At 45.7% G+C, this 17,524-nt stretch overlaps 1 protein-coding gene across 8 annotated transcripts in view; it reads right to left on the minus strand.

The window, feature by feature from the left end:
• Positions 1 to 1,842: 1,842 nt before the first annotated feature.
• Positions 1,843 to 17,524, minus strand: part of LOC106567312 (IQ motif and SEC7 domain-containing protein 2) — a 54,380-nt gene continuing 38,698 nt past the window's right edge. For 3 of the 8 annotated variants that reach the window (XM_045693205.2, XM_045693211.2, XM_045693209.2), the window contains exons 2-14: positions 14,564 to 14,888; positions 14,099 to 14,419; positions 11,455 to 12,470; positions 11,091 to 11,252; positions 10,842 to 10,964; positions 10,500 to 10,666; positions 10,012 to 10,151; positions 9,689 to 9,814; positions 9,419 to 9,518; positions 8,967 to 9,128; positions 8,568 to 8,759; positions 6,727 to 6,776; positions 1,843 to 5,724 (exon numbers count right to left, since the gene is read on the minus strand). In XM_045693205.2, coding sequence (XP_045549161.2) covers positions 4,336 to 5,724; positions 6,727 to 6,776; positions 8,568 to 8,759; positions 8,967 to 9,128; positions 9,419 to 9,518; positions 9,689 to 9,814; positions 10,012 to 10,151; positions 10,500 to 10,666; positions 10,842 to 10,964; positions 11,091 to 11,252; positions 11,455 to 12,470; positions 14,099 to 14,419; positions 14,564 to 14,888 — 4,273 coding nt within the window. In that variant the 3' untranslated portion in view covers positions 1,843 to 4,335. Of the gene's footprint in view, positions 5,725 to 6,726; positions 6,777 to 8,567; positions 8,760 to 8,966; positions 9,129 to 9,418; positions 9,519 to 9,688; positions 9,815 to 10,011; positions 10,152 to 10,499; positions 10,667 to 10,841; positions 10,965 to 11,090; positions 11,253 to 11,454; positions 12,471 to 14,098; positions 14,420 to 14,563; positions 14,889 to 15,007; positions 15,963 to 17,524 lie in introns of those variants that run through there. The other 5 variants (XM_082960041.1, XM_082960043.1, XM_082960042.1 and 2 more) reach the window with 3 other exon arrangements.

A 17,524-nucleotide genomic window follows, 5' to 3' on the forward strand; every position in this document is an offset into this window, starting at 1 on the left:
GGTGAAATTGCAGAGCATGAAATTCAAAATACAAAAATCGTAATATTAAACATTCATGAAAATACAAGTGTCTTACATCGTTTAAAAGCTTAACTTCTTGTTAATCCAACCGCTTTGTCAGATTTCAAAACGGCTTTACGGCGAAAGCATACCATGGGATTATCTGAGGACAGTGCCCCGCATACACGCATACACCAGCATTAAAAATATTTTCCAAACCAGCAGAGGCGTCACAAAAATCTGAAATAGCGCTAAAATAAATCACTTACCTTTGAAGATCTTCCTCTGTTTGAAATCCCAAGGGTCCCAGCTACACAACAAATGGTCGTTTTGTTCGATAATGTCCTTCTTTATATCCCAAAAAAGTCAGTTTAGTTGGCGCGTTTGATTCAGTAATCCACCCGTTTCACTCGTTCAACATGCAGATAAAGGAATCCCAAAAGTTACCAATAAACTTCGTCCAAACAAGTCAAACAACATTTCTAATCAATCCTCAGATACCCTAATATGTAAATAAACAATACATTTTAAGATGGAATATAGTATGTTCAATACCGGAGATAAATAGCGAAGTGCGCGCCCTCATCCATGCATGCCACAAGACTACAGTCCAAATGAGAGCCACCTTGAAAAACTACAACTACTAACTCATTTTTCAAAAAACAAGCCTGAAACCCTTTCTAAAGACTGTTGACATCTAGTGGAAGCCATAGGAACTGCAATCTGGGAGGAATTCCTTTGAATATCCCATAGACAAGCATTTGAATGGACTGTGTCTCAAAATAAAAAAATTCGGGATGGATTCTCCTCGGGTTTTCGCCTGCCATATCAGTTCACAGACATTATTTTAACAGTTTTAGAAACTCCAGAGTGTTTTCTATCCAGTGAACAATGTTGGCAGCAAACCCAACACCAGCAGTGGTCGGTCACAAAAGCCAAAGCCTAATATGGGATTATTTTTAGTACATTGATAGAACGGACAAAAACAAATGTATTGTAGTGTCAGAAGATGGCAGCGTGTGGAACAGAGATAAAGGGAAAAGCCCTGCCAACCTCAAAGTTCATCTGAACAGCACCCACAAAGAATTTCAGGATAAAGACAAGGTGAGAGAGCTATTATTTTATTTTTGGAATTCGGCCAGGATTCAACTCCTGGTATCATATGAACACACATAAGATGTGAAACATTTGTAGAATTGTAGGAAATTAGCTTTAAACCTGCAAATTTGTGAACAGTTTCAACAGTTTGGGGTCACATGGGTTGCGAGGTGGGGGTTTGTTATTATGCTGATAAATGACAATATTGTTCCGGACCTTTGCCACCCAGGAAATGTGTGTGCCCGGACTGTCTCAAATAGTACTTGAGTATACCCCTGCTTTAGGCCTACAACACATAAATGGCTCCTAGCCTCCCATGCGTAAGGCTACTTTCTGTCTCTAACACTAAAATTGAAACTAAATAATGTAAAAATGAAATATTCATGTTTTTATCAAAATTAAACTGAATAAAATCTAGCAAATCAAGTCTGAAAACTAACTGAAACTGAACTGAACTTCAAATCAAATCTAAAAATGAACAGAAAAAAAAAGAATAGAAAATCGCACAACTATAATAACCTTGCTCCATATGCATTGCTAATCGATCACTTAATTCATTAGTGTGCACACACTGACATTGCAGCTGTAGCTAATTTTGAGAGTCGACTCTAACGACTCTGATAGCAGGAGTCAGTCAACCCCCAAACCCCCCCCCCCCCCCCTATAAATAAAGAAAATGTGTTGCTGTCCATAACATTTGCAGACATTTATTCTGTCATGAAGACATCAATAAAAGACGGAAGATTGTTTCACTGCAAGGACACTTTTTAATATATCAGAAGCAATAAATATTCACATCTCAATTCTCTACTCTTCCAGTTAATACTTATTACATACACAAATTAAAGTCTTAAGATCATACTTCCTGTATGTTTAAAATAATATCAATTAGTTCTCTGACATACAAACACCTAATTACTGCAAATTATTCTCTCACCCTCAGTCTAAAATAAAAATAATTCAATATTCAAACCAAAGTCCCCTACTCGTCTTTCTCTCTCACACACGCACACATGCACACTCCCACAAACATGCACACGCGCACACACACACGCACGCGCGCACACACACACACACACACACACACACACACACACACACACACACACACACACACACACACACACACACACACACACACACACACACACACACCTCAATATGTACATTCAGATTTATACAGTACAATCCATTCAATAAGTGCAGATATATTCATGCAAGAGGGGTCCCAAAGGGACAATACAGAGGGAATTATGCAGGAAAAAGCCAACAAAAAAACTTCAACCTCAACCACCCCTAAAACCTTACATTTTTCCCTGACTACCCATATTCTTGTTCTGGCTTTTAACATTAATCTGTCTCTTCTTTGTCCTCAAGTATTGTCTAGCATGTCTAACTACAATTCACCATCCTAAAACTAAATGATTCCCTTTATCCTGAAACACTAATCCCTTGTTCAATCTACCATTGTTCAAACACAGTGCAATAGAAAAACAGAGAGAGGAAGTAAGAAAGGTGGTCAACAGAGATGAGAAGATTAACAAACCTGTTTGATCTAATGACAAGCCCATTCAGTAAGGGTGCTGGGGCGTAGGCTATTAGTCTTCTGAGGACTGGCAAGGGGGTATGTGAGGAGGGTGTTTAAAATAATGCTATTTTTGACTTTAAGACACCACGTGTGCAAAACCACAAAACTATATTACAAAGCGTGCTTGTTCAAAGACATAGACCATCCAAACACACGCCATGTGAGAAACTCTCTCAACAAGACCAGATGCTTCTGAGTGAGTCCCATGATAACAGGGAGGATAACAGGGAAGATAACAGGGAGGATAACAGGGAGGATAACAGGGAGGACATAAACGACAGGGTCACCAATGAAATGAGGATCATTGTCCATGAGCAGGTAAATGGTCAAAGCCCTTAAGGGGATCTTTCAGAGGGGTCTGAGGTGGGAAAGCATATTAATTCATATGCATTTTGACTCCAATTAACCATTTTCTTTTTGACATTGTGCAACTACTAGTTCACACAATCACCAGTCTCCTAAAAATAAACAGACAAAATGGAGGGAGATATAGGGTACACAACTCTCTAAGAACAAAAATTGTCCTAAATATGAACTAATATTTTTAACATTCAATAATAATAACTGATAATAGAAGTTATCAATGGCAACCATCATAGAGAACAAAAATAAATCACACTTTATAACACCCTCATTACATACAAGTATGAGGGAATGAATAAGTGTATATATCCTCTGTATAATCATTTTTTAATCAATCAAACATCTGTAATATCTAATTAATCACTGGATCAAAACAGTTATGTTATTAGACAATATTCATCATACTCAGCAATTATATATGTAACATTTATACAACAGCAAAAAGGCTTAAAAACATTCAAAAATATTATTGGTAGCATCATTAATCCACACACCCTATAGGGAATGCATGTAAATCCTATGAAACCAGCTGACTTCTCTTTACATGTAAAAGACCATAGAGCCTAAGACTGCCATTGAACTGTGAGTCATAAAAGTTGAAGACAAAGCAAATGTCTCTGAGGTCTACTTTAAAAAAAGGATACCTTTCAGTGATGAAGACCTGCCGTGGTAATTGACAAACCTATTATGAAGCTGAATAAATTATTGCAAAATCGAGGGGATTATTTTTGCAACTATCCTCAATGGCTGTTTACAATGCACAACCCTGCTGGAATGTATTTAGTGGTGAAGTCTTTTTCATATCCAGGTGGGTGGAGATGGTCTTTCTGTTGGTCAGCATTGTCCTTATTTCAACAACACCAGAACCAAATCTTGCGTGTTTTCATCGTCAGATTTGCCCCATTCATAACGTTGCACGATTACATGTTGGTACTTATGTTTAAAACACTCTCAAGCTCATGTCTTGGCAAAGTCCAGCGTTTCCAATAATACTTCAGACAGTGAAACACTGGGTACAGGCCCTCTACTGTACATTTACAACCAGCATCAGTCCTATGGCTAGAGAAATTGTTGATTTTGTGTGTGTGTGTTGCTCCTACCTGTGACTCTCCCTTATGAGTTTGTGTGCTAACAGAGTTCACCTGAGAAACTTATTTGCCTATATCCAAACATATTTGTGTGCCTACATTTATGTGGGCATTGCTTTATGTGTGTTTATTCTGCCTGTGTGTCTTGTATGTGTTCAGGTAATTCAGCTCCAACTCTCTTTCCTTTGCTCTCTCGGTCTACATGTGTGGGAAGCGGAGGTGAAAGTAGCAGAGGCGAAATAAGTTGCGTTTCTTCTTGTCACTGTTGCTGTTGTTACTGCTGCTGCTGTCCTGCTCACCTCTACTAGCCCTGGCTCTATCCCTGTCCCTAGCTCCGCCCCCTTCCTCCATCCTGCCCTCTGACCTCTGCCTTCTGTGGCCCCACGTTCTGCTGCTCACACCACCGTGCTGATCCGGTTGATAGGTTTGGATTTGGAGCTGCCCCCTGTGCCAGTCGCCCCAGCTCCCGTCACCTGGGGCCCCTGCTGAGGCTGCCCGGGGTGCTGGGGGGGGTGAGGGCAGAGAGGCATAAGAGGGATAAGGGGGGTAGAAGGGGGGGGTAAAGGGGAGTGGGGGGGGGGGAGGGGGGATAGAAGAGAGAGGAGGGTACTGGGGCTGATACTGGGCGGCGGGCGCAGCGTGATGGGTGTTGACGGACGCGGACGGCTGCTGATGCTGATGTTGGTGGGGCAGCGTGCCGAAGATGAAGCGAGATTGATGTGGGTGGGGGGCGGGGTGCGGTGCGGCACTGAGGGGGTGCCCGGGGTGGGTGTGGGAGTGTGCGTGGGGGTGCGGGTGGGAGTGAGACAAAGTCAGAGGAGGTTTGCCTGGCATGGCGCCCGCCCTGATAGAGTGTGTGGGCTGTGTGTGGTACAGGGTGAACTGGGGGTTCTGGGAATGTTGGGAGTGAGGAGAAAGGGGGGGAGGACAGCCCACCGCCATGTTGCTGTAGCGACCCTGCATGCCATGCTGGGAAAGTTGGGAGAGATGGGCCAGCTGCTGGAGCTGGGCGTGAGGGGGGCCAATAGGAGGACGACAGGGGAACGGCCCTCTCTGAAGGATATGAGGGGGCACGCCCCCGCCTGGCAAGGGAGGAGGGCCAGCTTGGACGTGGTAGCGATGGTGATGGTAGTAGGGAGGAGGGGGCTGCACGGCGGCCGTGTGGCAGTACTGAGCATGCAGGGCCTGGATCTTGGAAGGGCCCCCCTCCGACTGGCACAGAGATGATGGGGAGTGAGGAGGGGGCCCTCCCGTAGTGGGTGGGGGGACAGGGGCGGGGTAGGGTGGCCCCGGTGGTATAAGGGGACTTGGCGGCTTGGCGCGTTTGCTGCCGAATAGAGAGCCCAGGAAGGAGCCCGTATTGCCCCCCCCAGGGCCACTCCCCACCCCTGCTCTCTCTACACTGCTGGGAACCCCCCCAACTCCCGTCCCAGCAGTGGTGTGTTGTTGCCCCGGCCCACCCCCCACCCCCGTTCCGGGGCTCAGGATGGGGCGATGCGGCCGGTAGTCTTCTGTAGGGTAGCAGCCCGGGACCACACCCGGAACCGGGTAACGCTGGTGCGGCTGGGGGCTGCTAATGATGGAACCCTGAGGAAGACAAAGAGGAAGAGGAAGGAGAGTTGAGAAGGAGTTCTGGAAAGGAAGTAATTCATGCATATGACATCCTATCAGAACGCCTTGGACAAATCACTGGAACACTGCAATGACAAACACCACATCACCTGCAAACCAACAACAAACCAATGAAAATAACGATTTTGACAATGCAAGAATGGAGAAGAACAAGAGTTGAGAACAAGAACATGCACAGGCTGTTGTGAGAGTGTAACCGATGTGAAATGGCTAGTTAGTTAGCGGTGGTGCGCGCTAATAGCGTTTCAATCGGTGACGTCACTCGCTCTGAGACCTGAAGTGGTTGTTCCCCTTGTGTTGCAAGGGCCGCGGCTTTTGTGGCGCGATGGGTAACGATGCTTCGTGGGTGTCAGTTGTTGATGTGTGCAAGGGTCCCTGGTTCGAGCCTGGGTTGGGGGCGAAGAGAGGGATGGAACCTACACTGTTACATTGATGCTGTTGACCCGGATCATTGGTTGCTGCGGAAAAGGAGGAGGTCAAAAGGGGGGTGAGTGTAACCGATGTGAAATGGCTAGTTAGTTAGCGGTGGTGCGCGCTAATAGCGTTTCAATTGGTGACGTCACTCGCTCTGAGACCTGAAGTGGTTGTTCCCCTTGCGTTGCAAGGGCCGCGGCTTTTGTGGCGCGATGGGTAACGATGCTTCGTGGGTGTCAGTTGTTGATGTGTGCAAGGGTCCCTGGTTCGAGCCCGGGTTGGGGCGAAGAGAGGGACGGAACCTACACTGTTACAAGAGCACAGAGGTATGAAAAGCTCATTCCAGAACACACGCATGCACATGTCAGTCACACATGTCAAACACACAGAGCATGCTGAGGAAGGGGTCAGGGTCAAGGACGAGGACAAGGGGAAAGACTACGCGTTTATGGCTCTGTTAAAGGGATATACTGGGATGGCTATGTTTGAGGTATATGTATTAAAGGGGCAGGTACACCATTCAGTTTGTCCATTCAGACTTACTTCCATGGTACTGTCGAGGGAGCCAACACTGTTTCTGCGACCACGTTTACCTGCACCCAGCCAGGAAGAGGCAGGTTACAAAAGAGAGGAAATAGAGTAACAGAATGTTGCAGAGTGAGATTGCAGAGAGGTGAAAGATATTGCTTGCAGAAGCTAGTGTTCTTTCATTTGTCAGAGATAATAGAACAAGATGAGACCAGAAGAAGCAAAGGAAGAATCTCAAACAGCCCCATGGACCAGGTACCCTCTACTCTCAGTGTCCAGACATTAGTGTCTGAAGGATTTCTATGAATCATTATAAAGAACACAGTCAGTCAGTAAAAAGAGCATATAGAATATCTCTATTAAACGGCAGGATTACTGAGAGTATTTTATTAGCATAAGACACAATTTCCAGGAAGTGGTTCGTATGTACTTACATATATATAAACTTTTGAACGGTAGTGTGTGTGTGTGTGTATATATATATATATATATATATATATATATATATATATATATATATATATATATATATATATATACACATACATACATACATACATACACTACCGTTCAAAAGTTTGGGGTCACTTAGAAATGTCCTTGTTCTTGAGAGAAAATATAATTTTTTGTCCATTAAAAATAACATCAAATTGATCAGAAATACAGTGTAGACATTGTTAATGTTGCAAATGACTATTGTAGCTGGAAACGGCTGATTTTACATAGGCGTACAGAGGCCCATTATCAGCATCCATCACTCCTGTGTTCCAATGGCATGTTGTGTTAGCTAATCCAAGTTTATAATTTTAAAAGGCTAATTGATCATTAGAAAACCCTTTTGCAATTATGTTAACACAGCTGAAAACTGTTGTGCTGATTAAGGAATCAATAAAACTGGCCTTCTTTAGACTAGTTGAGTATCTGGAGCATCAGCACTTGTGGGTTCGATTACAGGCTCAAAATGGCCAGAAACGAAGACCTTCCTTTCTTTTTCTTTACAGAGTTGCAAAGAAAAAGCCATATCTCAGACTGGCCAATAAAAATAAAAGATTAAGATGGGTAAAAGAACACAGACACTGGACAGAGGAACTCTGCCTAGAAGGCCAGCATCCCGGAGTCGCCTCTTCATTGGTGAAGTTGAGGCTGGTGTTTTGCGGGTACTATTTAATGAAGCTGCCAGTTGAGGACTTGTGAGGCGTCTGTTTCTCAAACTAGACACTCTAATGTACTTGTCCTCTTGCTCAGTTGTGCACCGGGACCTCCCACTCCTTTTTCTATTCTGGTTAGAGCCAGTTTGCGCTGTTCTGTGAAGGGAGTAGTACAAAGCGTTGTACGAGATCTTCAGTTTCTTGGCAATTTCTCGCATGGAATAGCCTTCATTTCTCAGAACAAGAATAGTCTGACGAGTTTCAGAAGAAAGTTCTTTGCTTCTGGCCATTTTGAGCCTGTAATCGAACCAACAAATGCTGATGCTCCAGATACTCAACTAGTCTAAAGAAGGCCAGTTATTTTGCTTCCTTAATCAGCACAACAGTTTTCAGCTGTGCTAACATCATTGCAAAAGGGTTTTCTAATGATCAATTAGCCTTTTAAAATTATAAACTTGGATTAGCTAACACAACATGCCATTGGAACACAGGAGTGATGGTTGCTGATAATGGTCCTCTATAAGCCTATGTAGATATTCCATTAAAAAAAAACATTAACAATGTCTACACTGTATTTCTGATAAATGTTATGTTATTTTAATGGACAAAAAATGTTATTTTCTTTCAAAAACAAGGACGTTTCTATGTGACCCCCAAAATTTTGAACGGTAGTGTATGTATGTGTGTGTGTGTGTTTGTGTGTTTTACCTCCATCTGATAGGTCTCGGAGAGATGAGCTGAGCGCAGAGCGTTTGAGTCCCTCTCCCGCAGAGTAGTTGTCATCTAGACTGGGCCTTCCCAGGGTGCCGTTCGCCACCTCACCCTTCACAACCACTCCACCTCCGACCAAGCCGGTCAGCAGGCCAGTCCGCATCACGCCTTTCTGCTTCTCCAACTCGGCTACGGAGAGAAAGAGAGATTGAGAGGAAGACCGAGAGAAGAAGATTGACAATAGAAATAGTTAATACACATCACTACCTTTCTTCCTGTTTTTCACTTACAGGTGGATAGGGTAAGATGCAGGAAAGCAATAGTTACTCTATTACACTGTCGAGCCACACACAGCTGTAGTTCCCCATAATGACCAACAGGGGGAGGTGTACTCACACTCCACTCTGTACTTCTCCATCTCCTGCACCTCAGCGATACTCTCTTTAAGATCACTGACAAAGCGGGTGCGGTCCTGCTGGCTGGGAGCCATAAACACGATAAGGACCTTCCTCTCTCCACCCAACACTGCTGAGGTCAGACGGATACCGTGGGGGTAGTCTGGGTGACCGAGACAGACAGAGAAAGAGAATAATGTAAAAACATAACATTTACCATCTGGCTGTTAACTTTATGACCGATGTCATAAAGACAGACAGAGACACACACAGAGTGAAACGAGAGTGAACTCATTCAAAGATACGAGAGGAGCATATTCATCAACTTAATAGAGGGAGAGAAAGAGTACAGAGCGTACAGAGAAGAAAACTACTGATAAGTAAATGTGCAGATGTCTGGAGGGGTTTAGTGTTGAATATGAGGAAGAGGCAGAGGAGGAAACAGGCTCTCACATGAGTTCTGGAACATGTGGACTTGCATCTCCACCAGAGGGAAGGACTGTCTGAAACTGTACGTCACAGAAGTCTTCTTCTTCTGGAAAATCTTAGTCACCTGAGAAGGCACATGGAGAACATGTGGTTGTAAAGGGAGGGGAAAAGAGAACATAATATATATTTCTACATTGTTTAGGATAGCCTGATGGTCTCCAACTCTCCATATGCATTAGCAGGAGGCTCTCATAGGAGGTCCCATTGTTAGGAGGATGTGTTAGGAAGCCTCACCACCAGCAGGTCGTTGAACAGGAAGACCTCCCGTTGGTGAACTCCTGTCCTCTGGGGTCGGTTGGGGTCAGGCACCTCATAGAGCTGACAGCAGCATACCAGCCTGCGGTGTGGCAGAGACATCACCTACACAAAACACAAAGAAAGAAAATAGTTTAGAATTACATCTCCCTAAGGCTGAGCAGTAACACAAAGAACAAACTAGTGTTACAGCTTGTCAATGCAGTAACACATAGCAACAACACATAGTACCACAGATGTTGACAGGCTAAACAGGGAAATGACACGGGGCTACAGTTACATTTCAAGCCCAGACAACTCACAGGCTTTTTGCCTACTATGACTCTCTCTACCGCCTGCACTTGGGACACGTGGTCGTCGTTGGTCCTTAGCTCCCACTTCTGGATGCGCTGGTAGATCCCAACCAACAGATCCCTGGGAATGTCCTGGCCGTTGTCCACTCCTAGTAGACACACAGGGAAAGAGAGAGGCTTTTAATGCGTTAAACGCGCCTACATCAGTCTACTTCCTGCTGTGTTTAAATATTTTGCTCATTCAATTGAAAGAACTCTTTGATGGAAAGTGTCTTGCATTATGAGTGTCTGGGAGGTAGCAGGCTCACTTTTAAGTTCAAAACTCATACAACCCAAAAGGATGAAACAAACGCAGTGGAAATAGTCATCACTGATCACAGTATACTGCCATGTTATAGTCTGGGGGCCAGCCTGAGAATCTTGTTTCTCACATGAGGACCTTAAGTTCAATGTTTTGTTTGTGCGCATGTGTATGGATCTGCTTGTTCCAACTGCACCTCTGAGGTTCTTGATGAAGTCCTCTATCTTCATCTTCCTCTCTGCTTTGACGTTGGGGCTGTACATATCCGTGTTGAGGAGGATGATGGCGAAGGCCAGGATGAAGATGGTGTCTGGGTTCTGGAACTGGCGGACCAGCGTCGGGTTACACACACAGTACCGCTGACTGGGGGAGAAAGGAGAATATGTTTCAAGTACTTTCAAGAGTAGTAGTAGTGTAGATTTCAGAGAGATTTCCAAAAACAACACACATTCTCACTGTACATTCAATCTATTTCCAGAGTCTAACAACACAATAGACACATGAGTTTGACTATTGAACACATACAATATACACACACCTGAAAGCTTCTATGAGCCTCTCTACTTTCTGGGCTTCTCCTTGAACTCTGATCTGGGCCTGGAACTTCCTCAGAGCATCGTCCAGGTCCATACCTGAGAAGTCCATCTCGTCCACCACACAGCTATAACATACACAGGAGACACAGTCACTACTGTAACAGTAGCCTCTCCAATTACTTCTAGTAATCCCCTGTTTACTGTATACTCCCATTCGGAATCCTCCCCCTCTCCGTCCCTCATTCCCTTACTCCAGTACGTCCTTGTTGAACTGTTTCTGCCGGTTGCCGAGGAATTCTCCGATCATCTGTCTGCTAAGGCCCTTCCTCTCCAGGATGAAGCGAGCGATCCCGACCGGAGTGTCGGACACAAAGCCTCTCTCGATCAGGTACTGGATCCCTTTCTCTGGCTTCCTGAGAACCACAGAGACCAATCAGACAATGACAAATCACAAGAGAACGACTCCCACTTCCCTCTCGTTGACACTATGTCCTGACACTACTTTTCCTGTTTCGAAGGTTTTACATTCAATGATTGTGATATGTGGTTGATTGTGACATGTGGTTGTTTTACGTAGTTTAAATGTAAAATATAAATGGATTGCAAAAGTCTTACTTATTGAATAGGTTGAGTCCGATGCGGTACTGGCGTCTTTGCACCACGTCGTTGTTGAATGGCGGTGAGTCCCAACTGTGTCTACTCTCCCTCTGGTAGGTCTGCTTGCCCAGGGGGGGTAGGGGCTCCCTCAGGCTGTCCTGAGACGAGGAGCCAGAGCTGCAGTTCACCGTCTCATTGGAGTTGGTGGTGGAGTTGAGAGAGTCGTTGTCCCCATCAGACAGACAGGGCTGCTCTAGGCCACCAGGGGGCAGCGCAGCAGAGGAGGAGGAGGACAGGGGGGTGGTTGGGGGCTGCTGGGGGGAGGAGGAGGACGAGGGGGTGTCTGGGTACTGGTGGTGGTGAGGGTGGTGGTGATGGTGGTGTGCCACGTGGTGGGGGATTTGAGTGGGCAGGGGGGGGCCCCGGCCGGGGGCGCGGGTCTGGCCCTGCGCTGCGGCTGTGGAGACAGAGCGGGGAGTGTTAGGGGAGTGTTTGAGTGTTCCCTGAGGAGAGCCCGCTCCTCCCACTGGCTCCTGCTCGTAGATCTGTCTGCTGAGGGAGCCACGGTCCGAGCGGTCGCTCATGTCCACGGAGCTGTCGCTGGGGGGCTCGATGGTGAGCAGGGGCAGGTGGGCGCCCCTCAGACGGTAGTCTCGACACTCCGTGCAGGGAGTGCTGCGACGGCTGTTACTGCTACCCCCTCCCTCAGTGTCCCTGCTGTCCTCACGGGCCCCCACGCCTCCCCCAGGGCCCCAGTACTCAGTGTCTGTGCTGCTGGGGGCCCGGTCCAGTGAGAGGGGTGAGGAGGGCATGCAGTCGTCCATGTATAGAGTGACATCACTGTAGGAGGTGGCTGTGCTGTCTCCATGCATGCTGAGGCCCCCTCCCCCTCCTCGGGGTCTCTCACACAGGCCTCTCTGAGAGGAGGGGTTACTGCTGCTGCTCCACACACACTCTCCAAAGTCCTCCTGGGAGTCATCCCGCCCGCTACGGCAGGTCAGGGCGGTGTCCATGGACTCAGCCAGGGACTTCACCTGAACGGCACATGGAGGGAGAGGATAGAACATCTTGGTACAGTAAGGGACAGATATTCAACCTGCAGTATGACAAAACAGAGACTCAAACAGGAATAGAATCTCTAACTGAGAATTCATTTAACCTCTTATGGCTAGGGGGCAGTATTTTCACGGCTGGATAAAAAACGTACCCGATTTAATCTGGTTACTAATCCTACCCAGTAACTAGAATATGCATATACTTATTATATATGGATAGAAAACACCCTAACGTTTCTCAAACTGTTTGAATGGTGTCTGTGAGTATAACAGAACTCAAATGGCAGGTCAAAACCTGAGAGATTCCTTTACAGGAAGTGGCCTGTCTGACCATTTCTGGAACTTCTTTGCCATCTCTATCTTTTACTAAGGATCTCTGCTCTAACGTGACACTTCCTACGTCGTCCATAGGCGCTCAGAGCCCGGGAAAAACCTGAATGTCGTCATCCCAGCCCCAGGCTGAAACACATTATCGCCTTTCTCAAGTGGCCGATCAAGGGACTGTGGGCTTAGGCGCGTGACCTGGCTGCCCCCGTCTTTGTGATTTTTTCCTCTGTTTGCCGAAAAGGAGATTCCTGGTCGGAATATTATCGCTTTTCTACGAGAAAAATGGCATAAAAATTGATTTTAAACAGCGGTTGACATGCTTCGAAGTACGGTAATGGAATATTTAGAATTTCTTTGTCACGAATTGCGCCATGCGGGCGACCCTTCTTTACCATTTCAGATAGTGTCTGGAACGCACGAACAAAACGCCGCTATTCGGATATAACGATGGATTATTTTGGACCAAACCAACATTTTTTATTGAAGTAGCAGTCCTGGGAGTGCATTCTGACGAAGACAACAAAGGTAATGAAACTTTTGTAATAGTAAATCGGAGTTTGATCAGGGCTAAACTTGGTCGGTGTCTAAATGGCTAGACGTGATGGCTGGGCTATCTACTGAGATTATTGCAAAATGTGCTTTCACCGAAAAGCTATTTTAAAATCGGACATATCGAGTGCATAGAGGAGTTCTGTATCTATAATTCTTAAAATAATTGTTATGTTTTTTGTGAACGTTTATCGTGAGTAATTTAGTAAATTCACCGGATGTTTGCGGGGGGTATGCTAGTTCTGAACGTCACATGCTAATGTAAAAAGCTGGTTTTTGATATAAATATGAACTTGATTGAACAAAACATGCATGCATTGTATAACATAATGTCCTAGGGTTGTCATCTGATGAAGATCATCAAAGGTTAGTGCTGCATTTAGCTGTGGTTTTGTTTTTTGTGACATTATATGCTAGCTTGAAAAATGGGTGTCTGATTATTTCTGGCTTGGTACTCTGCTGACATAATCTAATGTTTTGCTTTCGCTGTAAAGCCTTTTTGAAATCAGACAGTGTGGTTAGATAAAGGAGAGTCTTGTCTTTAAAATGCTGTGAAATAGTCATATGTTTGAAAAATTGAAGTTTTTGTATTTTTGAGGAATTTGTAATTCGCGCCACGCCTATCATTGGATATTGGAGCAGGTGTTCCGCTAGCGGAACGTCTAGATGTAAGAGGTTAACTAGTCACTTGATTCAACATATCACTGCTATAGCGAATGCACCAGACCAACCTGTTTGGTGAAGGAGTCCTCCAGGTGTGTGTAGTCTCTTGTCCTTTCTGCGTCAGGTGAATGAGGAGGGCCGATGCCCACGCTGTGTGTGAAGTTGGTCTGTGTTCCGGCCCCCTGCTGCTGCGGCTGGCGGTCGTCAAACGAGTACTGCAGCCGCATGTTGGACAGGATGATGCGTCGCGTCATGCGGCTCTCGGACGCCGAACTGCGGAGGCGCTCAAAGTTCTTGTTCATGCGGTACTGGCGGAAGGCCGTCTGGATGGTTCGGGCTGCTCTGCGGCTCACAAAGGAGCCACCATACTTCCTCTCCAACATCTCCACCTGACAGAGGAGTTATAGACAGGGCTACCACAACAGTAAAGTAACGCATGTCATCACGCTTCTTGTTTCTCTCTCTCTCTCTACACACAACACATACGACACAGAGTTCAAAACATACAGTACAGACACATTCTGTATACACACCCCCATACCCCAGGGTACCTTCTTGTCCTGCAGGTCTGTGGAGAGCTCATAGCTGTCAGAGAGACTGGGCTTGCACCTCTTGTTCTCCTCCTCCTCCTGCTTGCGGAGGGCCAGGCTGGCAGGCTGATGGCGTGTTCGCAGTGCCCAGGCAAGGCTAGCCGAGCTGGGAGGGGCCACACACGGAGGCCCCCGAGGGCCTGGAGGACCAGGACCACTGCTGCTGTCACTGTAGCGCTCTGTGCCACGCAGGTACGCTGTGGTCTGGCTGTAGGGGCCGTCTGAGTGGGCCCCGGGAGGCTCCGCACACTGGGTCTCTGTTTCCACACTGTGGGGACAGAAGGATGAATGAGAGGGGAAAGGGCTTGATGAAAAGGGGACATACTTAACTTAGTAATCTCCAGCCCCAAATACAGATGTATTGTCACTCATAGGTAAGTCACTCACATGTAGAAATTAGACCGGCGTGGCAGGAAACTTCTCCTGCTGGATCTCATGAGGGAGGAGGACCAGACTTACTCACATTCACGCTGGCACTTTGTACTTAGCTTCTCACCACAACAAAGATCAGAATTTACTCAGCCACTGTATATATGTTTTTTATCATGTGCAGCAACCCTTCCAGTCACACAAATGGTAATAGAACGTGATCGGAGCAGAATTTCTCATTCCTCCAAAATGTTCCTTGCACTGGAGCTGACAGAATCACGTGTCGTTTCCTGCCTTGTGAAACAAAGTCTCTGCCCTCTCACTCCCTCTCTGACCCTTCTCTCTCTTTCTGTACCCTTTCTATCCCTCTTTGTTTGTCCAGGCCGGAAAACTCCCTGTGTAGTTAATGTACTACTGAGTTTAGTACCGTTGTTCAGACTTCTCTCTCTCTCTGTCTTGTACCAAGTATCTCTCTCCCTCTCTGTCTCACACTCTCTCTGTCATACATTAAAATAACAGTTTTTTTGAACATTAGGGCAGTCATTAGCCACAAACACATTTCACTGCCAGTGCCACATACCACTCATTCCACACCTGTCGGGAAAGACCAGGTGTTTACAATAACAGCCAATCGCATGCACGCACAGGACTGCACTTTTGACAAATAGATTATGAAACAGACACATACACACGAACGCTAACTTTTCCCACTAGGCCTGTACAGTACTGCAACACACACTTGTCTGACCTACTGTATGTAGCCTACAGAGCTGCATCTCTCCAAACAGACATGTACAGACAGGGTAAGCAGGCAGCCTCCTATCCAGCCCAACAGTCCCCTCAGGCCCTGATCTTCCAGGTAATCCAACAGCTACTCCACTGTCCTGCTCTCTATCCCATGTAGCAACAGTCACCCAGAGAACCAGTCGGCCAGTCCGTCAGTGAGTAACCACCTCACCTCACCACAGTCACAAGTCACATGCCCCTGCCTTGACTTCCTCCCTCCCTCCCTTCCCTTGCCACACCCACTCTGCCCAGGCGCTGCCCTCTGGTTCTTTCTCACTTCCTGAAGGAAACGTAATGACAGAGCCGAGGCCCAAGGAAACAGAAACTGGGGCAGCATGCACATTTATGTGGGCAAAGCTTTATTCAGACTATAAAGCAGGCCAACATCATTGTAAAATGCCCACATGTTTACAACATGCTCTGTAGGAATAGGGTACAACAATTTGGAAAGTTATGTTCTTTCTCTCTCAATTTGGTCCTCCCTTCTTCCTGTTTCCTTCTCTTCCCCTGAGAAGCAGTGGTTTCCTGTGGTCGGTGTGAAGCTGACAGAAAATATATGACGGGGAGGAAGGAACACTGGAGGACTATAGAATTACACAGCCACAGTAGACACATTAGTTAAGGTTGAGAATACTGTGTTATTTGTGTAATAGAGTGTTGATGTTACAACCATCAACCATCATGTGCACACATGTCATAGTGGTTTTCAACAGCATTTCCTGTACCGAGAAATACACTGTTTTCTCTGATAAAAAAGGGTGAAACAAGGCCACAATACTGTGAAAGGCTGTTTGAACACAGGGAACCATAGCATGTCATGTAATAACAACAGTAGTCACAATGACTGGAGCCAGCTGTACAGAGACACAACTCTGACCACTCCACCACCTCTAAAAATGTTAGTGGCCAATATATCTGTTACATTTGTATCAGTGGAGGCTGCTGAGGGGAGGGCGGCTCATAATAATGGCTGGAATGGAGTAAATGGAATGGCATCAAACACATGGAAACCATGTGTTTGATGTATTTGATACCATTCCACTAATTATAGCCATTACCACGAGCCATCTTCCCCAATTAAGGTGCACCAAACCTTCTGTGATTTGTACTATACTTCACGTTGCATATGGCCAAGTAATATAAAGATAACTTCCTCCTACTCTATTTATGTTTAATCAGACTTTAAAAATGTATCGCAATATCTTCTTGATAAGCTCTGTAGATCTCTAGCTTCAGTGAAAACCACTTTCAATATTTCCCCTCTTTCTAATCATATTTAACCGGTCAAAAGTTTTAGAACATCTACTCATTCAAGGGTTTTTCTTTATTTTTACTATTTTAGAATAATAGTGAAGACATCAAGTGAAGATATCAAAACTATGAAATAGCACATATGGAATCATGTAGTAACCAAAAAAGTGTTAAACAAATCAAAATATATTTTACATTTTAGATTCTTCAAATAGCCACCCCTTGCCTCAATGACAGCATTGCACACTCTTGGCATTCTCTCAACCAGCTTCACCTGGAATGCTTTTCCAACAGTCTTGAAGGAGTTCCCACACTTGTTGGCTGCTTTTCCTTCACTCTGCGGTCCGACTCATCCCAAACCATCTCAATTTGATTGAGGTCGGGGGATTGTGGAGGACAGGTCATCTGATGCAGCACTCCTTCACTCTCCTTCTTGGTAAAATGGCCCTTACACAGCCTGGAGGTGTGTTGGGTCATTGGTCATATCATATATAATAT

Source organism: Salmo salar, chromosome 13 (assembly GCF_965601325.2).
Source record: "Salmo salar chromosome 13, fSalSal1, whole genome shotgun sequence".
In the NCBI taxonomy this organism is placed as follows: Eukaryota; Metazoa; Chordata; class Actinopteri; order Salmoniformes; family Salmonidae; genus Salmo; species Salmo salar.